Genomic DNA, 27,217 nt, shown 5'->3' on the forward strand with positions numbered 1-27,217 from the left:
AGCTGGCTTTTTTTGGATAGATAATATTATACTAAGGAGGTAGAGCCTAGTCAAAGAAAAAAAACTGTAAAATATTCTCGAATATATATCTTACCTAGCAATTAAAAGTGTCAATGCCTAGGAATGAGTACAATAAGGAGAAAAGTACTGTCACATTCTCACGTCAATAAAAAAAGAAGAATTTGTGTCTCTTTTATCTTCATGCGTTTTTTTTGGTGGCGGGCCGCTGTGGGCCGAACGACGGTGAACTGGCAATGAGAAGAGAGAACGTAAATTAACAGAAGCACAGTTAAAAAAAAAAAGTAAAAATTAAAATTAAATGCTAATATGTATCACTTTTTGTCCTTTTTGGCCAACTTTAGAGACTTATGCATTGTTAACAAGTTTGTCGGGGACATCAAATTTTGAGAAGATTTCGGAATGGAACTCAAACTCCACCTTTTACTTGCAGAGGAACTTCTTTCAGGTATGTTCAATTTCAAGTCCTGCTTTTTATTATGAGACGAACCTGAGTCGCCGCTGGAATGCATATTCAAATGCGGACCTGATTTTGAACGAGAAGTGCTAACACCTTGGAATGTCCCGTACATTCTCAACTTGGTTTCCCAGTATTCCAACACTTTCGGAGACCAATTTGTAGTAACCTTGGGCAAGTCATCTATATGAATACCGTTGCATAATAAAAATTCTGTAATAAAGAAAACTGGGGTTCCATTAATAATCTCGTAGTGTTTTAAAGAATATTGGAAAATGGACGGATGGTTTAAATCGTTTTGCTCTTTCTCGCTTGCTGTTAATTCACTTAAAGAGTATTTACTTTGTGCAATGGTTCTTTGCATCATGAAGACACTATCTAAATGGATAGCTTTGATTAAAGAATTTAGAGAAACTTCTCTGCCCTGTTTGCTGTCGGTGACAAACTTTTTGAGTTGGTATTTGTCGATAATGAATTTTGATCTCTCCAAATCTGTGGAGTTCGCTGTGATTTTCTTTACGGATAGACCACGCAGGTTGCTCTCATAGATGGCATTAACATTACTATTGGAGACATTATTCTGCAGAAGATGCATTATTTCTAATGACGTGAAATTATCCAGTGTTAACGATCTAATTTTAGAGATATGAGAACCTAGAGACCGATGAACGCCGGAGCATTTGATACACAGTATGCACAATAAATTGATCGACACCCACTCCACGGTTGCGGTGTTATCGCAATCGCAGCATTTCAAATTTGATTTATCGATTTTACGAACGGTCGACAGTAATCCATCCACATTGGAAGGCCCACTATTGGCAAAGGAGATGTGTTGAGTATGCTGCTTGAAGGAGCCCGACTTTGGCGAAATACGCTCATTATTGCTACTGTTGTTACTGTTACTATGAATGCGATGAGTTTGATGATTAATGTGATGAGAAAGTGTGGTTTTTTGCTGGTTCCCACTCAGACCAGTTGATAAGTACGTGAACGATAATTGGGTCGAACGAAATGGAAATTTTGGTGATAAGGGAGGAGGAACTTGTACTAATACCAATGATTCTTCTGCGGTCATTAATAAAGCTATGCTTTTTACAATCACATAATGTACGTCAAAGCCTCGATCCTCCTCGTGGGTTTTCTTTTGTAATTTACATCGAAGAGATTTAAGAAGAATATTAGCTAATTTTAACGAGTTGTCGTACCATGTTGATTGATGCGGTCTTGCTGCTGTTGTTGCTGCTGCTGCTGTGCCTTTGATAGACAAAGGCACAACATTTTCGTTGGTATTGGTACTATAGAAATCCATTATTGACGCAGCATCCAGGAAAAGTTTAATCAAAGCGACCGTTGCAGCTGCCACACTTCTATGTCTTAAATGAAATTTTATCCTCTTTCTCTTCCCAGATTTTTGCTTTTTTTCTCTGCGTGAGAATACTACCATACGATAGCGATAGCAAGAAGAACCAGCGTTGGACGAAAAGGAAAAAAATGAGGACGTTTGAAACGACATTCCTTTGAATCAAGAATGAAATCGGAAAAAAAAAAAAGAAAGAAAAAGATAAACATTATTTTTTCTATTATTAGATTAGATTTTTTAAATTAGATATTGAATTGATACAGGTAATAATTATAGAGAGGAAACAAAAATAAACAGATAAGTTATTTACATCTTCTAACTAATATTCCTTTACAAGTGAACGAACAGGAAAAGATCATATTAAACCCTTCCAACTTATTTTTCTTTCCTTCTTCGGTCCTTTCAAAGAAAGAGCGGTCTTTCTTCTTGTTCTATAATAATATTATTAAAAAAGCACATAAAAACTTGATTGTGTTGCGATAATAAAAAAATTTTGTTTTTTGAAATTATAGGATTCTGATGTCCTCAACGTCAAAATTAAAGAACTTAGAATAGGAAAGCGACACCGGCAGCGACGGCAGCACCGAAAACACCAGCACCCAAAGCGTTGGAAGCAGCAGCACCAGTGGAGATCTTGGTGCTAGTGGTGTTAGAGCCGTTGGAACTGTTGGAACCATTGGTGGAAACGTTAGCAGCTTGGACAGCAGCAACAGTAGCGAAGGCGGCGACGATGGTCTTGAATTGCATTTTTGATTATGATTACTTGTTATAAAACTTTTGTTTTTAATGGTATCCAGGGATGAGGGGAAAATAAGATGAGAAGTAAACAATACAGATAGTGGATGAAAATGCACAATCGAGATTTTCTTGAGTTCTTTATATATGAGAAGAGAAGAGCGGGAAAAGCGAGAAAAGTACCGCGATGACACACAGCGCCAAATCTGATGTAGCACACGAGAAAAAAAAAAGCGATGGTTTTTTGCTACTTTCTTTTTCTTACTTCTCAAACGGATATTCCGCTTGGAAAAGAAAAGGCGTGGCTCGGGGCATTGCCATTTTGGAAATAGACTTTGGCGTTCCACGCCCAGAAGCGACCAAAGCGGCCAATCAGGCCCACAGACGGGGCAGCATGGCTTCTGGGCGGGCGCATTTGTTAGGAACTGAAAAAGGCCCAGAGCCGGGCCCAGGCCCTTACCACGCCCGATCCGGAAAGCGCGTTGCTTCTTTGGGACGAAATAATCGGAAGGTAAGCAGGTCCAGATCCGCGTAGCATGCTGGGAAGCACCAAAACGGACGCGGGTAACAAACGGATGAAACTACGCGTTTTTTCCGGGCCGGTGAGGGGCAACGCGCATAGTCCCGGGGCGATATAATCCATGTGCCGGGTTCCACACTTTTCTTCAGTTTTTCTCTCCTTCTTTCTCTGCCGTCTATTGTATGAAAGTGATAAACAAGAGCTTTTTTTTGTTCGATCTATGTTAGTCTGCATTAGCACAAGTCTGACACCAGCTACGCGTTTGGACTAAACCTCACATTAAAATTCACACTATGCACGCCCGCGATTGGTTTTTAGTTTTTATTGCAATTTTTATTCCTCCCATAGCAGTATGGTTGAAAAGAGGATTCTTTACTAAGGATCTGCTCATAAATTTTCTGTTGTTTTTACTGGGATTCATCCCTGGTTTGATCCACGCTTTATACGTTATCAGCAGCCATCCATACGAGGAGAACGAGGCCCAATACTCACATCTCGCTTCTACCGATGACAACTATGGTAGTTTAGCATGAGTGACTCCTTTTCTTCCTGGCCCCTTTGTCTGAGAATGTCGTAGGCAGTGATATGTGGCTCTTTGCTTTCCTCCCTTCATTTCTTTTTCCTATTTTTTTTTTTTTCATTTCTGTATTCATGTACGTAAAATGAAATATTATGTAATGGCAAGCCATCTCATCGCAATCCGGCTAAGTAAATCTATAATTTAATCATATTCATTTTACCTTCATCCAAGAAAAAGAAATTACTCTGACCAGCAGTATAATGAACTTGTTGGGTGATATAGTGGAAAAAGATACGTCTGTCGAGAACAATGACAATGATAGCCTCATGTCGAACAACTCTAAAACGGGATTTCCTGAATTGTACAAACCCAAAAAAATATCATCTTGGAAAGAGAGATTAAGAGAGAAAAGAGCACGACAGAGGCGTACCAGCGCTAATGAGGCTAAGAAGCAACAGTCGACCACTGAGGCTCCGTTGTCTGAGGCAAAATCCATCCATAATGAGAATATTAAGGTCTTGCAAGAGATGACTGATGAGCAAATAATGCAGGAACGTCAGGATCTGTACGGCTCATTGGATCCCAAGTTGATTGCAAAACTCTTGAAAAACATCAATAAAAGAGCCAAAGAAGAAAACAATGCCCCCTTATTTGCAGAAATAGAAGGTGCGCCTGGTACCTGGGTGGGTGGCAACAAACAGGGCATATACGATCTACCGGCTTTGGAAGATGAAGATGTGAATGCTGCTCTAGAAGTCAGGCCTCAATCGAGTATAAATTCAACACACGTTCAATTTCAAGAAGACCAAGAAGACCATGAAAATAACGATGATGCCGATGATGTGGCACCCTTAGATTTTCAAATGGCGCAAAGTATCGATCATATGAAAAACGAAGACTTGTTCAAGGATGTTCACTTCATAAAAGAAAGAAAGCAAATCGAAATGGATCTCAAGAAACTGGATATTAATGATCCTGATTTTAATGAAAAACTGCATGAAAAATACTTTCCAGATCTGCCCAAAGAAGTCAACAAACTAAAATGGATGCAGCCAGCTCAAGAGGAAACAAATAGAAAGTATGTCATCGAAGATATAACTGAATGTAGATTCGATTTTAATGGTAATCTTGTTCCGCCCACAAGACAAATAGACTCTACCGTCCGTTCGGGCTTACACCATCACGGCGATTCGCCTGAACTCGCTGGATACACTATAGTAGAATTAGAGCATTTAGCAAGGTCCACTTTTTCCTCCCAACGATGCATTGCCATACAAACTCTGGGGAGAATCCTTTATAAACTCGGCCAAAAGAGCTACTATCAATTAGTGCCAGAGATTGATGCTGAGACCTACAAGGAAGATGGAAGCATATCCAACGTTATGGACAAGATTTATGCTATGTTTTGGGATTTGGTTAAAGACGGGAAAATCATTCAATCGCTGGAGATTGCCTCCGATGAAAAATTCACCAGAAATCTCTCAGTGAGGAGTTATTCTATTGACGCACTTTGGTTATGGAAACAAGGTGGCGGGGACTTTAGGATCAAGAAATAGATAAAAAAAACAGTAGTAATATACTTACATACTCCTCAAGTGCATTCCTTAATTGAAAAGGATAATGTATCTCTTTGAATTGTGTTTTTTAGCTTCTTTTGTAAAAAAACTCTCCCAGGTATCTCCACTCCAATGACCCTCCCATGTTTGTGCAGTTTCAAGCATCCCCTCCACATGCCAACCATATATTATATATCTCAAAGCGAACTTAAGTAAACTTGAAAAAAAAACTCAGACAAACTTGCTTAAGGTCAACAATGAAACATGTACATTACAATCGGTATTAACATAGAACACATTAAAAGTAGAGGAAACAACATAAAGAAAAACAAAACATGAAGGGAAAGCCAGTTTTGAAAGTCCAATAAACGAGGGAAGTGCATAGAGAAGTGTCGATGCAAAAGCCTAAAAACTTAGGAAGAAAGCCGCAATTTTAATTGTGCCTATTCTTTCCGAACAACTTTTAAAACAAAAGTTGATTATAGGAAAGGGAAAAAATTTCCAAGGCAAGTATCAAAATCACTTATCAACAGAGAATAACGGTTTATCTTTGCACATTGACACATTCATCGAGGGTTTCAAGCACCTAAAAAAGGGCAAGATTCAGTTTAAAAAAAATGATCCCCGACAAACTTAAGTTGTGCAATCCATGTCAATTTGTCCATATGAAGCTCATAGTGTGATGATGAGCACTCTCATTAATCCACTTTTTTCACTCAAACTTTGAACTTTAGACATTTGACGTTTTCTTCGTTTGAGTAGAAGTTTAACTAAGTTACATTGTCGTAATCATCGCATTTTTATTTACTTTCTTGAAAATTTTTTCACGACCATCAAATTTGGATACCCGGCTGGAACACAGCGCGCGAGCGGCAAAACTACACCAGTAGTATGGCCATTTCAAGCACGTCCAGTTTACGCGCCATGCTATTTTAAGACGTAACGCATCAAGCTTATTCTGTAAAGCTTTGAATGAATTTGTTGGTGGAAACATTTACTGTCTTCTACGTGTGCACCTTGTTTGATTGCGGCAGATCGAACAAGTGCACAAGAATATATGATCATTCTGCAGTCTTCATTACGCCCGATTGATGATTCCTGAAGCGTTCTTTATTCTGTCTTGTGCCGTTGTGTTAAAGAGCTTCTTTTTATTTATCTTTTGACATTCTTTTTTTTTGCCGTCAACAGGGTTACGAAACGTTTTCAACTCAAGTAATGCACGCAGAAATCAGAAATTAACTTACCTGAGGGCTTTTATGTACATTCTTTATAATTGCTTGTTTCATACTAGGGGTTAATTCTAGCTAAGATCTTGTGAGCAAGCTACTTACACTTTCCTCGCGCTGTGGATCTGCAATGGTCCTTTCAGGTAAACGTACCAAAAAGCATATTTTATATAACATCTAGAATGGTATCTAAACGTGGGAAACAGAGACAAGGCAAGGCAAGGTTAGGCATACGTACGAAAGAAGCCGAAATTTTTTGCTGGACGAACCGTTTGTTTCTGTAGAAAACCTTTAAGATCAAGAAAGAAATTATGTACACGCGCTTGCAGCCAGATGCATTTAGCACGAGAAAAGTGTTCTAGTAGAAGCTTCCTTTCCTTCACTATTCTCTTTCACGGCCGCATATGTGTGGACAGTACGGTGCCTGTTCGAATAAACACCCGCAAGGGCTGTATAACATCACTCAATGCATTCCCGTCTGCAAAGCGAAGGGATATACGTCTTTTTCTGGCAATAATGTGTACCAATTAGGAAATGGAGACCCTGCTTTCACGCGTGCTCATACCTTTTCCGGTAATAAAAGCTCGGGTAAGATCTCTCTTCCAAACGAGCTTACGTGTCGCATCGACAAATATGGCGAAACTCTTATATAAGTATGTGACGTCTAAAAAGAAAGCGCATCTTTTTTTCAATATTAAGATGTTATCGTATGAAAGCAAAGCAAATTTTCTCAAAGAGTTTCACTTCGATAGCAAGATAATCAAGGATTAGATATATAAAGTTCGCCACTGCTTTGGTATCTCTCTCCCTACAGAGTTCTGATATTCCTACAGATTATAATCAACTTGCGGTCATTCATTTCAGAATAATAAAGGAAACCTAGAACTCTTCTAGTATACTTGCTATTTAAGAAATATTAAGCTTATCATACCACTTTCCTAACTATTTTTCCTGTATTATACTTTTAGTCCTTTTGTTGTCTTTTTTTTCCATTGTCCCATTGGTCCGTTGCATCTTAATAGCTGAGATGGAAAACCTATGCCCTCCACTTCCCTCCCAAATGAGGGATTTCTCTACTCCCCCAAGAAACAGGCATCGTCACAAGAGATCCTTTGCTATATCTGGAGACTTTGAATTTTTAAAACAACCAGCTTCTGCGCCTGCTCTGCCTTCTGCATACGACTCGCCTACGTTTGAAAATAAACCAAGTAGAGAAACTGGCATAAACGTGACGATATCTAACGAACCTCAAAATGAATTGGGCTTAATACCCTCAGCAAGCCCACGGTTTTTCATTAGCGAAGATTCTACGTACACATCGCCAATTAAAGGAGTGCCGGACGCTATCATTAATTTGGATGATGTACTCATCGATAAGCCAAAACTGTGTAGATCACATCGTAAAACCAAGTCTGTTCCAGTGAAATTAGATGACTTTTACTCCTCGCACAAGGGTAATTCTGTACCAGAATTAACCATAAATGAAGAGATAGATGAAGATGAAATCAGCTCTCAGTTATTGGAGCCCGTAAAACCATTATCAGCTACCCCATCTTCAGATGTAGATGAAGACAACAAGATGACATTGGAGAATGCCAGAAGTTACAACTCACTAAAAATCCAAGCACAGAAGCAAAGATACTATAACTCCACAAGAAATCTGCCCTTAAATAACGACGATAAACCAATGGACCCACAAGCTTTAACAAAGCAAAGTTCCCTTACTTCTTTATTTTCTTCCAGGTCAATCACCCCCGTATCCTGTAATATTAATAACACGGGTAGAATCAATACAATGAACGGTAATTATTTGGATGACGTTCTCTATGACCTGGATACATCTGCGAGAACGTTAATTCAGGACATTGACAATTTTCAAGCCAATGCGAGTGAGAGGATTAGACTATCACAGCAATCTCCTTCAATAAAAAAGTGTTTTGCTAAAGATGGAAAATCCATCAACAGCTTCAATTTTCAGTCTCAGGAGTACGATATAGTATCCTTTACTGAGGATTTCGACCCGGTAACATCCTTGTCTTCTTCCATTCTTGACTCTGAAAGACAAACCGACGATGAGAGGGAAGATAGCATTCCTGAAGAAATACTACTAGGAGAACCACTGCATATATACAACAAAGCTGGTAAGTCCGATGAGAGTGCTATTTTGTACGCAAAACAAGGGTCTGTATCCATTGATAAGAGTCATGAGCACAGCACAAATCAGTATAAAGAAAAATCTTTCAAAAAACACAGAAAATTTAAACTCTTAGTCAAATTGTTCACTAAGAAATGATAATAATAATAATAAATAAAATAATACAAACCAATCGATACCCATAATTTGCATGATATAGAGCAGATAAATACTAATAAATACCCCACTTTTAATAATAGACCTAATTAATGTTATGACGTCATGATAAAAATCTAAATCAGACTATGATAAATAAATAGTATCAAGTAAGCGTTACAAGCTAACGCAAATATATAGAAATAGCAGAGGCTATGGATGTGGTCTCCGTCCCTTTTTAAAAATGAATATTTAATGCCTTTTTATCTGTTTACATGATCATGGTCTTATTTTTTTCTATTTGGAGACTTCTATGTTATCTAATTCGTTCTTTTCCTTGGCAGCAGCCTCCGCTTCTAATATATAAGGCAACAAATAAGGAACATCCTCCTGAGCCTTGATCCATTCATTCCTTGGAAGCAAATGATGGGTTAATTCACTTTGGTGGGCTCTGATTATTCTGTAAGATCTGGCATAAGATTCATCTTCAGGTAGTCTTCTCAGAGCAGTTTGCATTACAGGGGTTTCTTCTGCAATTAAATCATCAAATTTGAGACCTAGCTTCTTGTAACCAGCGAGGTTAACGAATTGGTTGGCCACTGGGACACATAGTTTAGATAAAGCAGGTGATTTTAAAATGTAATCACCAATTTTTGCGATGGACGTAAATGATTGTGGCATCCTGTTCTTTCTGGAATTTGTAATAACGATTTCTAGACTTCTATTTTGCAAGTTACCTCAGACAACAATAAGGGCATCGCTTTTCCTACTTTTAACTGTTCCTTTCTATTGCTGCTTTATAAAGAAAGGATGTCAGTGCCCCCCGCGGGGTCACCCGATAAAAAGCGCGTCGCTTCTGATTGGTCAAGCAAGACATGATCATAGTGTTGTTACAACATCTATGGATGCGTTATACACATACATACTAGCACCTTCGTAGCGGTGTCCTGTAGGTTTCTGATCTGCTGCATAAGGAAAAGCACATTCCAAGAGCTACTTGTCCCCCGGATGAAGTCCTGCAGTGATTTTGCCCAGTTCTTCCTCGCCTTCAAGTGGGATCATACTGCAGCACCCCGTGCAATTTATATTCTGTGCCAGAGGTGGTTCACTCTGGGCACGCGATCTTGGAATCACGCACATTCATTTCTTAGTCAGTAATATTTAGTCGATTTCGGAGACTCACTATAGCAAACTTGGGAAAATGTAGGCGCTTTCTGCATCAAAGAAATGACTAGATAATCTTCGTCAATGCATCAGGCAATTCTGGCATTCGCAGCGGAAACCTTATTGTCTTGTAACGGCTCAGAATTGAAAGCAGGCAAAAAATGATTCTTGTCATTAGTCAATGCTCTCTGGAATGGAATGCATTTTTGGGGCATCGCACTATCCGCAAGTGTTTGTGATCTCGAGAGGAAGCGCTGTGAGGCCACCATTACAGAACAGTAAGCGTTTGTCATTAGACGTGTCTTTGTCATCATCAAGACAACAGCGCACGTAGTAAGCCATCATTAAAATCACTTGGTGCCAAGGCCGATTTCTAATGTTTGAAGTCGCTTCAAACCAACGGACTATGCTCAGGACCACTGGGGCTTGTTACAGCGTATATCTCCATCTTCATTCACATCATCTGCCGCAACTACATTTTTGCCTGGATTAGCAAACGAACCCTCTGATTTGCATCATCGTCATTCCTACTTTTGCGTTAGATGCCAATGAGAGGGCTGACATCACCCAGTAATGGATTCCCGTTTGCCGATCCTTTAATTTCTTAGCTCCTGCACGTAAGTGTCGAAAATTTCACCTTTTTCGGCTGCAACAAACCTACTATGAATCTGGGGTTTCAAGATCTCTTCAATCAGCTATGTCTTCCTATTTCTTTGCGCCCAAAAGTTCAGCTGCCCTAGTTCTTGTTTCCCCACATTCTAACACTTCGACTTAGCTTCGAAACAGGCAAGAAGCCCAGACAGACACACGATCTGATACGGTGAAAGGTTTCTTCGCATGAACATATCCTGAACGCATTCGAGACGATTTTTTACAATTTTTCAAATGAAATCCAGAGCATCTACCCTGATCTACGCGATCCGCTCATTTTTAGTCATATTTGTCTATGACACTTTTTTTTTCTTTGACTGCTCTTCGTAATCAGTCCTTAATGATGTTAAACGACTGGCGCAGTTCCCGCAATATCGGCCGAAATTTAATTTCATCAACATAACGATGAGTAAAAAAAGTACAGAAGTTTCGAACAGATCCGCCATTAAAACTAAATTGCTAGCGGAATACTAGGTTTATAGTTCCAATTGAGTGCATGGGAAGAGAATCGCAATGCCGCGGATTACTCAAGAGATATCGTACGATTGTGATTATAGCGACAATACTTTCAACCTTGCTATTGATATAGGAGGCACCTTGGCCAAAGTGGTCTTCTCGCCAATAAACAGTAACAGGCTGATGTTCTATACAATTGAAACAGAGAGAATCGATAAGTTTATGGAACTTCTGCATTCCATTATTGCAGAACATAATAATGGGTGCTACGAAATGACTCATATAATTGCCACTGGTGGTGGCGCCTTCAAGTTTTATGAGTTGTTATACAAGAACTTTCCTCAGGTAAAGGGCATATCGAGATTTGAAGAGATGGAAGGTTTAATTCAGGGTTTAGATTTCTTTATTCACGAGATTTCCGATGAAGTTTTCACCTATAACGACCAAGACGGTGAAATGATAATACCCACCAGTTCCGGTACTATGGACTCAAAAACCATCTATCCCTATCTTCTAGTCAATATAGGGTCAGGTGTCTCTTTGTTAAAAGTCACTGAACCAAATAATTTCAGTAGAGTAGGCGGTTCTTCGCTAGGCGGAGGGACTCTTTGGGGCCTGCTATCACTAATCACCGGCGCTCAAACCTACGACCAGATGCTCGATTGGGCCCAAGAAGGCGACAACTCTAGCGTCGATATGCTAGTTGGGGATATTTATGGAACAGACTATAGCAAAATTGGTTTGAAATCCTCCGCTATTGCCAGTTCATTTGGCAAGGTTTTCCAGAATAGAGTCACTTCTAACAAACCCTTGGCAAATAATGACGATGACATATGCTGTTCGCATGAATCTATTGAGAAAAATAATGGACAAATGTTCAAAAACCCTGATATTTGTAAAAGCCTTTTATTTGCCATTTCGAACAATATCGGGCAAATAGCTTATTTGCAAGCTAAAATCCACAATATACAGAATATATATTTTGGAGGATCTTACACTAGAGGACATTTAACTACTATGAACACTTTGAGTTATGCTATTAATTTTTGGTCTCAAGGATCAAAGCAAGCGTTCTTTCTCAAACACGAAGGCTACTTGGGTGCAATGGGTGCCTTTTTAAGCGCATCTCGTCATTAATCTACTAAGATAGCTGATACGTAGATAGATTTCTTTTTATTTGCTGGTATTATTACATACATCTTATCTAAACTTGATCTATTCATTTGTTAGCTCGCCTATGATATTATCCATCACCTCAAAAATTTGTATTCTGTTATTATTTCGATACTTATCGTTAAATTTACTGCTCACTTCAACATTTGTCACTATATTTCCGCCTTTCTTTTGTAAAATAGTAATATCTTTTATCATCGGTCTTTTCAAATCACTCAAAGAGACGACTATTATATATTTCGTGTCCTTTATCTCAAATTGGACTTTACCAAGTTGAGTAAAAATTTCGAAGTTCAAAATAGTCGCTTTTGATCCTTTGAACAGGAAATATTTCTCCCAAAATTTTACCAGTAAGTTGACTGACTGACATAATTCTGACTCCTTGGCGGTTGAATGCTCTGAATCGTCTTTCTGTCTTTGCTTTCCTTTTCTTATTATCCGACTTTTAGCTTCGTGCGCTTCCTTAAGTTCCTTTGTTAAGCTTTGATTTTGCTTTTGTAACGAAAGCAGATTTTGCCAATTCGTGTATGTTTCCTCCACAAAATCATTCGAATCGCCAGGATTCAATACGGGATCTTTATCCGTGGAAATATTGTCATCCCCTTTGTTTGTAAAACGTTTCAATTCGTTAAGCGAATCCCAACAATTTTCAATATCACCTGTGGTCTCCAAATAAAGTTCATTTAACAAGTCTTGTTTTTCGGCAAATTTGTGGCCAGTCTCCTGGATTTCGGTTTTAATTTGTTCTATTTTAGTTTCGTAAACAGTCGAAATCTCATTTTTTACATGATTAACCTTCTCATTCAGTTTCACAAATTCAGGGTCTTTTTCAGACTTTAACTGTAGTGGCTTCGTCGAAGATAAAGTAAACCTGAAAAAATAGTCCAGGGTCTCCTGTTCTAAATAGGTCAACTTCAATAACTCCATTAGATTGTTAAACTCTTTGATCTTCACACCTAAGATTCTAGGGTTAATGTACACCTCTTTTTCCCCAGCATCCGAGTCTTTATCGTTTCTAAGAGGATTAACAAACTTATTCTCTTCGTTTATTGCCAGAATGCTCGAAGATATTTCATGCAATGTATTTTTGAGTCTTAGCTCTTGGTTATTTAAGATTTCTTCGCTGCTCAGAGCAACAGTATCTTCAATGCCTCTTAAAACCGTCTCATAATCCTTTGTGCTTACGCTTTCCGCATCCATTTCTTCTAGTGGCTTTTGTCTATCAAAACTGTATCTTGTGCTTATTTTTTCTCTAACAATTGATTTCTTTTTTCTTTTTCTTGGCGTTGTTTATTCTTCTGCACTTAAACACGACGCGACGTATACGCGATCTTTAACATTCTAAATTGTTTTGAACTAGTCGCTCAATATTTGTCTAAAGCAGTAATTTATTAAGGCAATAAACGCTAGATTCACATCGTATTAGCACACACAAGTTGACCTAATTGTTATTCGTTCCTGAACTGAAAGCCACTGTTCGCGCAAGCGATGTTACGTTACCTTTAATTGGCGGGTATTTGCAGATACTGTCAAAATAGCAATGAAGCAGGATAATATCGGTTCCCTCCGTCCTAGCATACTTGGCACTGCATATCAATCTAGTTACTCAACAGATTGAGCATTTGAATAAAATTCTAAGGCTACAACAAAGTAGGACCGAGACGAGTCGACATATGCAACCCCCCGGAGAGTATTCCCAACTACTACTGAAATCATTCCTATTATGTAAATAAAGCGTACTGTAAATAAACAATCCCGTGCAAAAAAAGAGGCTGAAAATGTGTGGTCACTTCGTGGACGTTTTCCACAATGTATCGCCATTTTTCTGCACTAGCTTATAGAAGGTCAAAGGTAAACTAGTTACTCATTGGTTGGTCCGTCCCAATTTTCTCTAAATTTCCAGATTTTTCGCACTGTAGATCGTGACACATATTAGCTGTTGACACTTTATCCTTGCTAGAATAATAGAAGTTTAGGTCTATAAAAAATATAACGTTTAGTTGATTAAACGTTATATATACTTCTAGTTCAATAAGAAAATAAATTTGATTGCCATTACAGCGAGCCGCCTTGATATATATATTTACCGTTCTAAACGTTTCGTTTCTAACTATCCTAAAAATGATAGGTTTTGGATACTTATAGTTGTGTTTTAATGTATAGAAAATGATGAAAAAATTTCGTTCTTATACTTATTTCTTCAAAGCGTTGATGGATCTGACAGCGGTGGAATGGGCAGAGGCCGGATTTACGCCTGTCACCAATTTTCCGTCTGTAATGGAGTAATCATCCCAAGGACCAATCGGAGCAAGATATTTAGCGCCATACTTCTTGGCAATGTCTTCAACAGTTGCCAAGTCCTTAGCTTTCAGGATATTATCGACGCCCAAAATGGTTTCGCCGATATCAGTAAAACCAGTTATTGATTTACCCTCAATCAATGGCTTCCCGGTTTTTTTGTCGGTTAAGCCATCGAAAATAGCAGGACCGTGGCAGACTGCTGCGATGACACCTCCATTAGCATAAACTTCAGACGCAATGTCTTGCAAGTCTTTGGCTTTTGGATAATCAAATAAAGTACCATGACCAGCAGATGCAAAGAAAATTTTGTACTCGTCAGAATTGACTTCTTTTGGAGTTTTGACCTTAGCCAGTGCCATATTGAAGTCGGAACTTTTGTTTTCGAAATCAACCCTATCTTGTCCGTTCAGGAAATCCCTAGCCAAGGAGTGTTCATCCCAACCAAACTTGCCGGTCTCGGATACAAAATCAACCTCAAAACCTTCTTTTCTGAAAGTGTTGAATGGATGCAAAGCTTCCACTACAAAGACACCAGTTTTGCTGCCGTCACTGTAGAAAACATCGTTATATGAAGTAAGAGCTAGTAAGACCTTCTTTGGAGACATTGTATTTCTGAGTGACTATTTTTGTATGATTGCTCAGGAGAGATACTGAGTACGAGAATCATAATATGGTATATCAAAAATTTACTGAACAACAAAGAGATCCATGTATTTCTCTTTATGTATGCCTACATTGAAGTTTCAAACGGAGGTGGCAATAAAGGATCCGTCCATCCCTTGAGATTTTTACGAAAGCCTTGGATGTGGCCCCTATGCCAAGCTATTTGGCCCCGCTACTAATCGGAAGACTTTCAAGCTGTGATTACGTAACGCCATTTTCCCTCTTTTCTTGTCATTTAAGTCCCGAAAAGGGATTTATGGATCCGTGTGACGAAAAGGCCGCAGCCTCATGAAGATTCCATTCTTTACACGTTAGTCAGCAGGTGTCACTAATATATTTCATATGGCCAAGAAAAACTCTGTCTTGCACAACGGGTAGAAGCACTTTTAAAGAAACTTACGGGTTTTTAAGGCCTTAACTGAAAGTTATTTCTGTATCGTTGTACATCAAACACAACTTCGTATTATTGGTAAGCGTAGTTCAATTCCGCACTTTTCTAACACTCAAAGGAAACAATGGAATCATTTAGTCGTTTCTTCTTTTTATATTTCGAACGCCTACAATCATGAACCAATCATGGAACACACCAAAACTGTTACGTAACAATATACACTAATAGGCAGCAGCAGCGATATTTTTCCCAGGAAGAACCAGTTCGCGGAGAAAACTTCCGTGAATAAGGTCTTTATAATGAGAGAACTTGACTTCTCTTTTCTTTGCGGCTTTTCTAATCTCTTCCTGAAAGTACCTTCTATCGAATCTAAGTATGTGAGCGCTGGCGCCTGCTCTTTGTTTTATTGCTTATTAGATACAAACTGTCCAAAACATCAACATTAATTGTGTATAGAACACGCGTTTTTCTTGGAACTACCCCTAACTATCGTTTTCCAGAAGTAGGCACAGAATCATTTTCGAGGAATGATTTTTAAATGGGTGAAAGCAGCGCATTTTTCACAAACAAATGATCAGTGTATGATTCCTGACTTTTCTGGGTATATATTATTACATATAGATACGTTATTAATTTGTTATATGCTGCTAAAATTGAGCAATCCTAATATTACACACAATACTTGATAACCATTCAGATGTTGAAAAGATTCGATACCTTCTTTTGAGGAGTAAACAATCCACAGTCAGCCTCACAAAAGGTTGCACCTCCATATCGTTCGTTAACATCGCTTACAAGAAGATAAGAGCAGCGAGGGCAGCGCCTATCAAACCAGTACCAGCAGTGATAGAATCAGCTGCGCCAGTAAAGTTTATGACTTGAGCAGTGGTGGACGATTTAGCATTAGCCAATGTCTCAACAGTGGTGGTTGGGACTTTGGCAACGGAAGATTCAACTTCTGGGCTGGCGGAAGAAGTTGGTGCCCAGCTGTTGCTACCCTCACCAGTCCACACAAAAGTAGCGTCTTGAGTGACAGTCTTTGTGTAGGCGTGACCGTTCTTAGTGGCAGTAATAACGGTAGTGATACTAGAACCAGAGCCTTCACGAGCAGAAGAAGTTTCAGCAACAAATGCAGAGGAAGGTTGAATAGCAGAGGTAGCAGATGATTTGATAATTGATGATTCAGCAGCGGGAATTTCGGAAGCCGTTGTTGCAGCAGCAGAAGAGGCATCAACAATAGAAGAAGTTCTAACTTTAGAAGCCGCAGCATTGGAAGATTTAGAAAAAGAAGGAGTTTCGGTAATAGAAGAACCTTCAGTAGTAGAAGAGGCTTCAGAAATAGTAGAGGCTTCAGTAATAGAAGATGTTTCAGCAGGGGTACGTTCACCTTCACCCGTCCACACGAAGGTGGCATCTTGAGTGACAGTTTTGGTGTAGACGTTACCGTTCTTAGTGGCGGTGATCACCTTAGTGATACTAGAGCCGGAGCCTTCATCAGCAGAAGAAGTTTCAGCAACAGGCGCAGCAGAGGCTTCCACTGGAGCAGATGTCGCAGCGGCTCCATAATCACCTTCACCGGTCCACACGAAGGTGGCATCTTGGGTAACAGTCTTGGTGTAGGCGTGACCGTTCTTAGTGGCAGTGATCACTTTAGTGATACTAGAGCCGGAGCCTTCATCAGCAGAAGAAGTTTCAGCAACAAGTGCAGCAGAGGCTTCCGCTGGGGCAGATGTCGCAACGGCATATTCACCTTCACCGGTCCACACGAAGGTGGCATCTTGGGTAACAGTCTTGGTGTAGGCGTGACCGTTCTTAGTGGCAGTGATCACTTTAGTGATACTAGAGCCGGAGCCTTCATCAGCAGAAGAAGTTTCAGCAACAAGTGCAGCAGAGGCTTCCGCTGGGGCAGATGTCGCAACGGCATATTCACCTTCACCGGTCCACACGAAGGTGGCATCTTGGGTAACAGTCTTGGTGTAGACGTTACCGTTCTTAGTGGCGGTGATCACCTTAGTGATACTAGAGCCGGAGCCTTCATCAGCAGAGGCAGTTTCAGCAACAGGTGCAGCAGAGGCTTCCACTGGAGCAGATGTCGCAGCGGCTCCATAATCACCTTCACCAGTCCAAACGAAGGTGGCATCTTGGGTGACAGTCTTAGTATAGACGTGACCATTCTTGGTAGCAGTAATGGTAGTGGTAACACTCTCACCAAGCGCGGCAGCGGCAACAGCGGATAAAGCTAAAGCGGAAGAAAGTTTCATTTTCAGGTGTTGTTATTAATATTTTTATTTAAGCGAATGACAGAAGTTGTTGGTATTAGATCAGATAATTAGGTAGATTGCAATAGTTCAAACAATCTTCGATTTAAATATACAAAAAAATTAGTTTCAAAAATAGTATACGAACGCCAAATGATAGGTGAAGGCCACTTTTCGCACCCTTTCTTGGGATCTCGGCTGTTCAGCCCTGAGATGTCTGTCATTGCATAAGTTCAAAATGCGACAGCGCGGTGAAATACAAACAGGGTGCGCCAAACAGGGTGCAGGGCATAGTTAAAAGTAGAAGTGTGTAAGATGCTTGAGCACCACTTGCTATTAGCGATTATTCACTTTCTATCTCGTTTACACCGTAACATATTTCGCGCCAATGACCACTAAAAGGACCCACGGTCGATTCCTCGGAAATACTTCAGCTTGTCAATCATTTTCATCTCTAAAAAACGATCAACCGCTACACATTTTCTCTTGAAAGTATTTCTATGGATATAACGACTACTGTAGACTGATGTAGAGAAGTTGTTGACATTGTTTTGCCGTATAATTTTCTTTATAATTTTCTCCTGTTTCTCATTTAAAGTTTCTTCTTGGTGAGTCCTTTAGGATTAGATAACTTGTGAGAACAGCTATAGCTTAATGCGTTCCAAGGAGCTCTGCATGGCAATAGAAATAAAAGAAAAATCAAAATCTACTAGAATCGTTTTGCTATCTCTAAGCAAATGACCAGGTAGTACATAAGAATTATCACATTGTCTGAAGTCTACTTTTCAATGCTTTAAAGTTCTGTTTATTATGGATGAACGAAATTGACAATTTTATAGACATGCGATGAGCCGTGCGATCCAGTCATGGGAAATAAGGCAGAATAACTTCAAGTCCGCTTCAAAAGGATCCTTCAAGATACAGAAGGGAATAAGCGCGTGCTTGAACCGTGCTTGGGTGGTTGCACAGAACGATATTTAATTTTAATCGGCTAATAAGGTCCATCCGTTTAAGGAAGTCAAACCCAATGAGAATTGTGCACGTGCATACAGCGACAGCGCAGAACGATAGGGACGAGAGAAACTATTCTTAATGTGCTACTAAATAATCACTCCAATTTGAAGCGAGTCTCAAGCAAAGGCCTGAGAGGCCATCAAAATCCAAAAAAAAGTCAACAGGATGCTAAAGTAAAGAGAAGGTCATGCAGTAAAAAAAAGATGGGCTGATTCAAATGGCAAGAATAGCTCTGATACTACAATCTATAGAGTTCCAAAGTCATTGCATTAGCACAACTATATCCCGTAAAAGCCATCGATTCAGCAACTGCACATGCTAAAGAGACTAGGCGTAAACGTTGGAAGAGAAATTGTGTACTGTATGAAACTTGACAACTCCACTAACGTACGACCTTAAAATATTTAAGAGACGGCACTGAGTAAGGTGACGAAGTAACGCTCCTACTGGTAGAGTCCAATTCAGCAGTGTAAAACAGTGTTTGATACTGCAATTGATGTCATCTAAAATCTCAATGTTGAGAACCTGAAAATGAACCGGTTGCCAGAACAGCATGACGGAGTGAGGGACCAATGCACCACCCGACGCCCAGAGCCGGAAGTACGGCGATCTCACTACGATGAAAGAACTCTGCAACAGTTCGCTATGCCGCTGTCTACTCCGACAAAAGGGCGAAACTGGTGCAGAAGAGCTCTGCGTAATTTGCTGTGGTTACAGAAGGCGACCTCAAGAAGCGCTGCAAGCACCTCCAATAGGCGATTTTCATCGGAAAACAGTTTCGAGATAGTCAAAAACGAGTCACGTGAGGCAATAATCGTTCTGAAGCATTTCCTTGGCACCTCCGCGAATAACTGTGCAGAACAGATCCTACCGTATGGCAGTCACCGGCGATCCGGCTAACATTAATCTGTTCTGCATGTTTTCCTATTCCCCACAATCATGTGCACCGAGTACGTCATCCGACCGGAATGCAGCCATGATAAAATTAGAAAGCTGCAGGCACGCTTTACCCACCGATGCCGTTGCCAAGGCGCTAATAGGTCAGTCATCAAAAAGTATACTCCATAAGAGCCGATGAACGGACAAACTGTGAGCAGTTGTCACAAGCGCAAGAATTTTGTCCCGCCTTCTCCGAGCCATTTGACCCATTGACCCACTTTGACTCCATTTGCGTCATTTTGATTCAATGAAGGGTCTGTTTTGGACCTTTCGCCTCCGCAGTCTACTCCGCGAGGATGTCATTTGCCACCTGCGTTTGTGTGGCTCTCTCCCCATATCGTGGGGAATTCGGCGCTATGTTGCTGTTCGAGCGGCCCTTTTCATTGCATGAAAAGAAGAGAAGCGCAAAGCGTCCAGCCATCCATTACGTCAGACGGATATAGTACTCTCCAACCGCGTTTCGGCCTATATACCATTTTTTAGTCGAACAATTTTCACTAGTTGTACTATTGCCCTTGGCTAATTTGCCATAACGGCAAGCTGGTCAGCGTTCAGGATCCCGATGAGGGCATTCGTTTTTTGCTTTATTTTTGGTAAGGCTATATCAAAAAAGACATTTGTAGCAAACAATCAAATAAACAGGGGGTGTTGAAGATGTTTCATTGAGACTTTTTAGCTTCAATTTTGTCCTCTTCAAGCTGGCCGATCTCAGGGTCAAAATTGCGAATCTATGAGTAGCTACACTTATGAATATATATAAACACGTATGAAGACTGGTCATTTCTGCCTGAATTGATATTCTTCTAATCAATCTTGTGTATATATTTCCGCTTGCTCAAACGAATAAATAAAGAAAAGGAGTATAGAAGCATTATAAGATGAGGAAATCAAAAGTATCTAGCATTAAAGGCAGGTTTGTCAACAGAACCAGCCACTGGGGGTTAACGGGCCGGAAACTGCGGTTCTTCATTACTATCGCGTCTATGACGGGGTTCTCACTGTTTGGATATGATCAAGGGTTAATGGCAAGTCTGATTACTGGCAAGCAGTTCAATTATGAATTTCCAGCTACGAAAGAAAATGGCGAACATGACAGACACGCAACTGTGGTACAGGGTGCTACCACTTCTTGTTATGAATTAGGCTGTTTCGCAGGCTCGTTATTCGTCATGTTCTATGGCGAAAAGATAGGAAGGAAACCATTGATCCTGATGGGTTCTATAATAACTATTATTGGCGCTACTATCTCTACATGTGCATTCCGTGATTATTGGGCATTGGGTCAGTTTATCATCGGGAGAGTCGTCACAGGTGTTGGCACGGGTCTTAATACTTCGACCATTCCTGTTTGGCAGTCCGAAATGTCCAAGGCAGAGAATAGGGGTTTACTGGTCAATTTGGAAGGCTCTACAATTGCTTTTGGTACCATGATTGCCTACTGGATTGATTTTGGTTTTTCTTACATTGATAGCTCGGTTCAATGGAGATTCCCCGTATCAATGCAAATTGTTTTTGCCCTCTTCCTGCTTGCTTTCATGATTAATTTACCTGAGTCCCCACGTTGGCTGATTTCTCAAAGTCGAACTGAAGAAGCCCGTTACTTGGTAGGAAAGCTAGATGATGTGGATCCAACCGATGAAGAGGTGGTTACAGAAGTAGCTATGCTTCACGATGCTGTCAACAGGACTAAACACGAGAAAAATTCCATATCAAGTCTATTCTCCAGAGGTAAATCTCAAAATCTACAGAGAGCTTTAATCGCAGCTTCGACGCAATTTTTCCAGCAATTCACTGGCTGTAATGCCGCTATCTATTATTCTACTGTGTTATTCAACAAAACGATAAAACTAGATTATAGACTATCAATGATAATTGGTGGGGTATTTGCAACAATCTACGCCTTATCTACTATTGGATCGTTCTTTTTGATTGAAAAACTGGGTAGACGAAAACTTTTTCTTTTGGGCGCTACAGGCCAAGCGGTTTCATTCACAATTACATTCGCATGTCTGGTAAATGAGAATAAAGCTAATGCAAGAGGTGCTGCCGTTGGTTTGTTTTTATTCATCACATTCTTTGGCTTGTCTTTGCTGTCATTACCATGGATATATCCACCAGAAATTGCATCAATGAAAGTTCGTGCCACTACAAACGCTTTCTCCACATGCACTAATTGGTTGTGCAACTTTGCAGTCGTCATGTTCACTCCAATTTTTATTGGGCAATCAGGATGGGGCTGTTACTTATTTTTTGCCGTTATGAATTACCTGTACATTCCAATTATCTTCTTCTTTTACCCTGAAACCGCTGGTAGAAGCCTGGAGGAAATTGATATCATCTTTGCTAAAGCTTACGAGGATGGTACTCAACCTTGGAGAGTTGCCAACCATTTGCCCAAGTTATCGTTACAAGAGGTCGACGAGCACGCTAATGCTTTGGGCTCCTACAACGATGATTTGCAAAAGGAGGATTTTGCTGAAGATAGGGTGGAAGACACTTATAACAAAATTAATGGTGAGGATTCATCCAGTTCAAATATTAAAATTGACGAGACAATAAACGAGAAACCAAATTCCGAAAACTAGTCATATACCAACTGACGATTTCATTTTGTACCTTAATTGAAGAAGCATATGCGGGGTCAATATTCACGTCTCGCTGCACCAATATATATTCTTAATATCATATATTTTCATTTTTTTTTTCATCTACTTGTACTGTCTCTATCTGCCTTTGAAAAGGTTTAACTGATCGCGTTTTATTCTTCGGCATATCGACGGAACTATAAAAAAACGTACAGCTTACCTGACTACAGAGTCTTCATATTTTTTGGTTTATCGACTTCGCCATGAGCAATCTCAAACTATCTTATTGAAGCGACTAAAAGACAAATGCGGATAATATTGTATTGCATTGAGATGAAAATTGGAAGCATAGGTGGATGAAGCTAAATATTAGGTTCAACGAAGGTGAGCCGTCTATTTTTATTGAATTTCTATTTCTGCCCCAAATAGGTCATCAACCAAAGCTTATCGTACCTTTTTCACCGCAGGTATATGAAAATCACTAACATTCATGAATACAGAACTATTTATTTTCCGCGACCCTACGGTGTTGTTCCTCTCGCAAAAAAGCTTCGAAGTCAGATTCCTACGCAGCTTTAGATGCAGTTCCGCTATGAAGCAATACAACTTTCCTGATCAACGTATTACTTCACACCCTATGAACTTCATACCATTTTCCAACTCATACACCAGGTTTCATATCCAAGATAATATGGTCTAGCTTCACTTTCAGTTCAGAAATGACTAAAGCTCCGCCTCACAGAGCTTAAGGACAGCCGTGTGTATGTATAAAGTAAAACATGCGGCTTCCTACACCGCAAGGTGGACTTTCCCGTGACAACTCGTGATGGTTTTACAGTAGTTGAAACCGTACATGGAAACATAGTCAAAATGCTCAACGAACCGAAAAAAAAGACATTATCAGACACAGTCAAGCGTATGTGGATCTAAACATATATCAAGTCCTAACTTTGTCGGCTCAAGCATTTTTCATATAATTAGGTTCATGCAATGGTGTTCCCTAAAAATTTGCTAAATTGATGTGATGGTCCAAAGGAAAAGTAAAGTACAGAAAAACGGCGCGCCTTTCCTGTTTACCGTTAAACTTCTCAAAAAAGTATGCTCGCTTCAACGTGTTCGAGACTGCTGAAAGATAGAGCTTCAAATAATTAAATGCTGCAAATATCAATTGGCTTTATCAACCTTGCCTAATAACCTCAACAAGTTGTAATTGATAGAAATGTTTAAGTTACCAAGCAAAGTTAACTTAGCTTCTTTCAAAGGTAAAGGTCATTTAGCTAAGTTTCCCTTGCGGAGCAGAAGCATTTCAAACTCTTCGTTACCCCTTTCATATATGACACCAAAGGAGGTTTCAAATGTATCAGCTTCTCCTCCAAGACCAAAGAGAATTGTTGTGGCGATTACTGGTGCTACTGGGGTTGCATTAGGGATTAAACTTCTTCAGATACTAAAAGAATTGAGCGTCGAAACTCATTTGATAATATCGAAATGGGGTGCAGCCACCATGAAGTATGAAACGGATTGGGAACCACATGATGTGGCGGCCTTGGCATCCAAAACGTACTCTGTTCGGGATGTTTCCGCGTGCATTTCATCTGGGTCTTTTCAGCATGATGGAATGATTGTGGCACCGTGTTCTATGAAAACGTTGGCTGCGATTAGAATCGGTTTTACAGAGGATTTGATTACGAGAGCGGCTGATGTTTCCATTAAAGAGAACCGAAAGTTACTACTAGTTACTCGAGAAACACCTCTGTCCGCTATTCACCTTGAAAACATGCTGTCCCTACGCAGGACTGGTGTTATAATTTTTCCTCCGGTACCTGCATTTTATACAAAACCCAAAAGCATGAATGACCTGTTGGAACAAAGTGCCGGCAGAATCCTAGATTGCTTTGGTATTCATGCTGATACTTTTCCTCGATGGGAAGGTATAAAGATTAAGTAGCGTACTTTCTTCAAACACTTATTTAAGCTATTTAACTACTGATAGAGTTGATTTGTTTTTAATAAAATGTTTCTATACTTCCCTCGGCCTAGGCCCAACTTGTTACAACAGAAATTCGAGTCATGGGCCCTGCCAATCTGTTTCTTAATATAATTTTTTAGGGTATGTAATTGTACTCACATTGATTCTAAGGTCAGTTTGAATATCATGTAAAAGAATAGCTTGGTGAATTAGTGAATTCTCAGTCTAATCCATAGTACCTATCTTTAGCAAATTCTGAAACATGCAAATTTGTATTGAAGCAACCGCCGTGACAACGTACATATTTTTTTCATACATAACTCAGTGATACGAAGGATTGAACTGGCGTCGTATATCTTCTTGGTTTCAATTTCATCGAGAACACTCCCGTCTTAGATTTTTGACTTCATCATTTGAAAGAGCTGCTCAGATTATATGCTAAAATGAGTGCGCTAAATCCAGCACTACAGTTCAGAGACTTCATCCAGGTTCTCAAAGATGAAGATGACTTAATTGAAATTACCAAAGAAGTTGATCCAAATCTAGAGGTGGGTGCAATTATGAGAAAAGCATATGAATCCAAATTGCCAGCTCCATTCTTCAAAAATATCAAAGGCGCTTCAAAAGATCTTTTCAATATTTTAGGTTGTCCAGCCGGTTTGAGAAACAAAAAGAAAGGTGATCATGGTAGAATTGCTCATCATCTCGGACTCGACCCAAAGACGACGATCAAGGAAATCATCGACTATTTGCTGGAATGTAAGAATAAGAAACCGTTGCCCCCATCTAGCATCTCTGCTTCTTCCGCTCCTTGCAAGGCACATGTCCTCTCTGAAGAAGAAATACATCTGGAGAGTTTGCCAACGCCATATCTACATACTTCCGACGGTGGAAACTACTTGCAAACGTACGGAATGTGGATTCTTCAAACTCCAGATAAAAAATGGACTAACTGGTCAATTGCTAGGGGTATGGTCGTCGATGACAAGCATATTACAGGTTTAGTAATAAAGCCACAGCACATTAGACAAATTGCGGACGCTTGGGGGGCAATTGGCAAAGGAAATAAGATTCCTTTCGCACTTTGTTTTGGTGTTCCCCCTGCAGCTATTCTAGTCAGTTCCATGCCAATTCCTGAAGGTGTGTCCGAATCGGATTATGTCGGTGCAATTTTGGGCAAGCCAGTGCCAGTAGTAAAATGCGAAACTAACGATTTAATGGTTCCTGCAACTAGTGAAATTGTTTTTGAGGGCACTTTATCCTTAACAGACACCCATGCAGAAGGTCCATTCGGTGAAATGCATGGATATGTTTTTGGAGGTCAAGGTCATCCATGCCCCTTGTATACTGTCAAGGCAATGACTCACAGAGACAACGCTATTCTACCTGTATCAAATCCAGGCCTTTGTACAGACGAAACACACACATTGATTGGTTCACTGGTGGCTACTGAAGCTAAGGAGCTTGCAATTAAATCTGGTCTACCAGTTCTCGATGCTTTCACGCCATATGAAGCTCAAGCTCTATGGCTTGTCTTGAAGGTGGACTTGAAACGGCTGCAAGCACTGAAAACTACCCCCGAGGAATTCTCTAAGAAGGTTGGTGACATCTACTTTAGAACGAAAGTTGGTTTTATCATTCATGAGATTGTTTTGGTCGCAGATGACATCGACATATTTAACTTCAAAGAAGTTTTTTGGGCCTATGTCACGAGACACACTCCAGTTGCTGACCAGACTGCTTTTGACGATGTGACTTCCTTTCCTTTGGCTCCCTTTGTTTCACAGTCACCTAGAAGCAAGACTATGAAAGGTGGAAAGTGTGTTACCAATTGCATCTTCAGACAGCAATATGAACGCGATTTTGATTACGTTACTTGCAGCTTTGAAAAGGGATATTCGAAGGAGTTGGTCGATAGAATAAATGAAAATTGGAGGGAGTATGGCTACAAATAATTGCCATTGGCTTCTCAGAGAAAATACATTACATTAGTTCTCAATATGACGACTTCGAAACTTTTACACCTTACAGCTACGTATGTTTGATTATAGTGAAGAAATGTGTTTGATAATTAATTGAGGATATTATAGCAAACCCTGTCGTTATCGATTACGGAGAGCAGTTAAGCCGGTAAGATAAAATGATGTGGCAGTGAGCCAACAATGATATGCATATTTAATGAAAAGTAAGGCTATCTAATAAAATATAAAATATGAAATAGGGGAGTGTATATAAATGATTCGTTAGGATTGATAGATTTTTGGATGTAAGCATGCTGTGATAAATAATCAAGATATTAAGATAATGTGGTGGTAGTTATGCCAATAATTTTGATTTGATAAATTTACAAACTAAACATAAATAGGAACTAAATGCATCATAGCAAGAGAATGGGTTAATTAACAGTCACATAGTGGTCTCCTCAACAGATTTTGTCGGTAAATTTAAGAACATGAAAAAACAGTCCGATCTTCTGGTTTCCCTATCACAGAAGACGGTAAAGAAACAGCAAATTAATGGCGTAATCAATTCTCGTGATATACACTTCATTGAAGAAAACTCTTTTTACCCTTTCAAGATGTTATGATCAGAAACCCGCTACTGGCGCTCAAGGCATTACATTGTCTGAAGGTAATAAAAAATTTTGAAGAAATTCAAAAAGGGAAGGTTTTGGTTGTGGACAACAAAAGTCATTTGGTTTCCATGCCTTGCAGAACTGATTTTATGAAGAATCAAAACTACCCATTGGCTTCCAAATCTGCTATCACAAGACAGTAGCTATGTGGCGCTTCTATTGGTACTACCGATGCTGATAAGGAAAAATTGATATTATAGTCAAAACTGGATTGGCTGTTGTTATCTTGAATTCATCCCAAGGAAGTTCTATTTTCCAATTGAAAATGGTAAAATGGATCAAGGAAACACCCCAGATTTGGTACTTATCGCGGGTAACGTGGCCACCAGGAAA

The 27,217-nt window shown here is 39.7% G+C and overlaps 14 protein-coding genes across 14 annotated transcripts; 8 read left to right on the forward strand and 6 right to left on the reverse strand.

Annotated features, from left to right (window-relative positions):
• Positions 1-332: 332 nt before the first annotated feature.
• Positions 333-1,787, reverse strand: AGE1 (GTPase-activating protein AGE1; the record flags this gene model as incomplete). Its single annotated transcript, XM_056227303.1, has 1 exon — positions 333-1,787. One exon carries the CDS (start codon positions 1,785-1,787, stop codon positions 333-335), a length of 1,455 nt encoding a protein of 484 aa, XP_056087138.1.
• A 597-nt stretch (positions 1,788-2,384) lies between these two features.
• Positions 2,385-2,585, reverse strand: SKDI04G7220 (uncharacterized protein; the record flags this gene model as incomplete). The annotated part of the gene is made up of 1 exon (XM_056227305.1): positions 2,385-2,585. The coding sequence occupies one exon, from the start codon at positions 2,583-2,585 to the stop codon at positions 2,385-2,387; it is 201 nt and encodes a 66-aa protein (XP_056087139.1).
• Positions 2,586-2,760: 175 nt separating this feature from the next.
• On the forward strand, positions 2,761-3,108 carry API2 (Api2p; the record flags this gene model as incomplete). The annotated part of the gene is made up of 1 exon (XM_056227306.1): positions 2,761-3,108. The coding sequence occupies one exon, from the start codon at positions 2,761-2,763 to the stop codon at positions 3,106-3,108; it is 348 nt and encodes a 115-aa protein (XP_056087140.1).
• Positions 3,109-3,386: 278 nt separating this feature from the next.
• Positions 3,387-3,626, forward strand: SNA2 (Sna2p; the record flags this gene model as incomplete). Its single annotated transcript, XM_056227307.1, has 1 exon — positions 3,387-3,626. The coding sequence occupies one exon, from the start codon at positions 3,387-3,389 to the stop codon at positions 3,624-3,626; it is 240 nt and encodes a 79-aa protein (XP_056087141.1).
• A 247-nt stretch (positions 3,627-3,873) lies between these two features.
• Positions 3,874-5,169, forward strand: RBA50 (Rba50p; the record flags this gene model as incomplete). The annotated part of the gene is made up of 1 exon (XM_056227308.1): positions 3,874-5,169. The coding sequence occupies one exon, from the start codon at positions 3,874-3,876 to the stop codon at positions 5,167-5,169; it is 1,296 nt and encodes a 431-aa protein (XP_056087142.1).
• Positions 5,170-7,422: 2,253 nt separating this feature from the next.
• On the forward strand, positions 7,423-8,688 carry HLR1 (Hlr1p; the record flags this gene model as incomplete). The annotated part of the gene is made up of 1 exon (XM_056227309.1): positions 7,423-8,688. One exon carries the CDS (start codon positions 7,423-7,425, stop codon positions 8,686-8,688), a length of 1,266 nt encoding a protein of 421 aa, XP_056087143.1.
• A 294-nt stretch (positions 8,689-8,982) lies between these two features.
• On the reverse strand, positions 8,983-9,366 carry QCR7 (ubiquinol--cytochrome-c reductase subunit 7; the record flags this gene model as incomplete). The annotated part of the gene is made up of 1 exon (XM_056227310.1): positions 8,983-9,366. The coding sequence occupies one exon, from the start codon at positions 9,364-9,366 to the stop codon at positions 8,983-8,985; it is 384 nt and encodes a 127-aa protein (XP_056087144.1).
• Positions 9,367-11,013: 1,647 nt separating this feature from the next.
• CAB1 (pantothenate kinase) lies at positions 11,014-12,093 on the forward strand (the record flags this gene model as incomplete). Its single annotated transcript, XM_056227311.1, has 1 exon — positions 11,014-12,093. The coding sequence occupies one exon, from the start codon at positions 11,014-11,016 to the stop codon at positions 12,091-12,093; it is 1,080 nt and encodes a 359-aa protein (XP_056087145.1).
• A 78-nt stretch (positions 12,094-12,171) lies between these two features.
• On the reverse strand, positions 12,172-13,329 carry KRE28 (Kre28p; the record flags this gene model as incomplete). Its single annotated transcript, XM_056227312.1, has 1 exon — positions 12,172-13,329. One exon carries the CDS (start codon positions 13,327-13,329, stop codon positions 12,172-12,174), a length of 1,158 nt encoding a protein of 385 aa, XP_056087146.1.
• Positions 13,330-14,321: 992 nt separating this feature from the next.
• HSP31 (glutathione-independent methylglyoxalase) lies at positions 14,322-15,035 on the reverse strand (the record flags this gene model as incomplete). Its single annotated transcript, XM_056227313.1, has 1 exon — positions 14,322-15,035. One exon carries the CDS (start codon positions 15,033-15,035, stop codon positions 14,322-14,324), a length of 714 nt encoding a protein of 237 aa, XP_056087147.1.
• Positions 15,036-16,275: 1,240 nt separating this feature from the next.
• Positions 16,276-17,745, reverse strand: FIT1 (Fit1p; the record flags this gene model as incomplete). The annotated part of the gene is made up of 1 exon (XM_056227314.1): positions 16,276-17,745. One exon carries the CDS (start codon positions 17,743-17,745, stop codon positions 16,276-16,278), a length of 1,470 nt encoding a protein of 489 aa, XP_056087148.1.
• Positions 17,746-20,573: 2,828 nt separating this feature from the next.
• STL1 (glucose-inactivated glycerol proton symporter STL1) lies at positions 20,574-22,280 on the forward strand (the record flags this gene model as incomplete). Its single annotated transcript, XM_056227316.1, has 1 exon — positions 20,574-22,280. One exon carries the CDS (start codon positions 20,574-20,576, stop codon positions 22,278-22,280), a length of 1,707 nt encoding a protein of 568 aa, XP_056087149.1.
• Positions 22,281-23,499: 1,219 nt separating this feature from the next.
• On the forward strand, positions 23,500-24,228 carry PAD1 (phenylacrylic acid decarboxylase PAD1; the record flags this gene model as incomplete). The annotated part of the gene is made up of 1 exon (XM_056227317.1): positions 23,500-24,228. One exon carries the CDS (start codon positions 23,500-23,502, stop codon positions 24,226-24,228), a length of 729 nt encoding a protein of 242 aa, XP_056087150.1.
• A 464-nt stretch (positions 24,229-24,692) lies between these two features.
• FDC1 (putative phenylacrylic acid decarboxylase FDC1) lies at positions 24,693-26,204 on the forward strand (the record flags this gene model as incomplete). The annotated part of the gene is made up of 1 exon (XM_056227318.1): positions 24,693-26,204. One exon carries the CDS (start codon positions 24,693-24,695, stop codon positions 26,202-26,204), a length of 1,512 nt encoding a protein of 503 aa, XP_056087151.1.
• Positions 26,205-27,217: the final 1,013 nt, after the last annotated feature.

This window comes from Saccharomyces kudriavzevii (assembly GCF_947243775.1).
Source record: "Saccharomyces kudriavzevii IFO 1802 strain IFO1802 genome assembly, chromosome: 4".
NCBI classification, from domain to species: Eukaryota; Fungi; Ascomycota; class Saccharomycetes; order Saccharomycetales; family Saccharomycetaceae; genus Saccharomyces; species Saccharomyces kudriavzevii.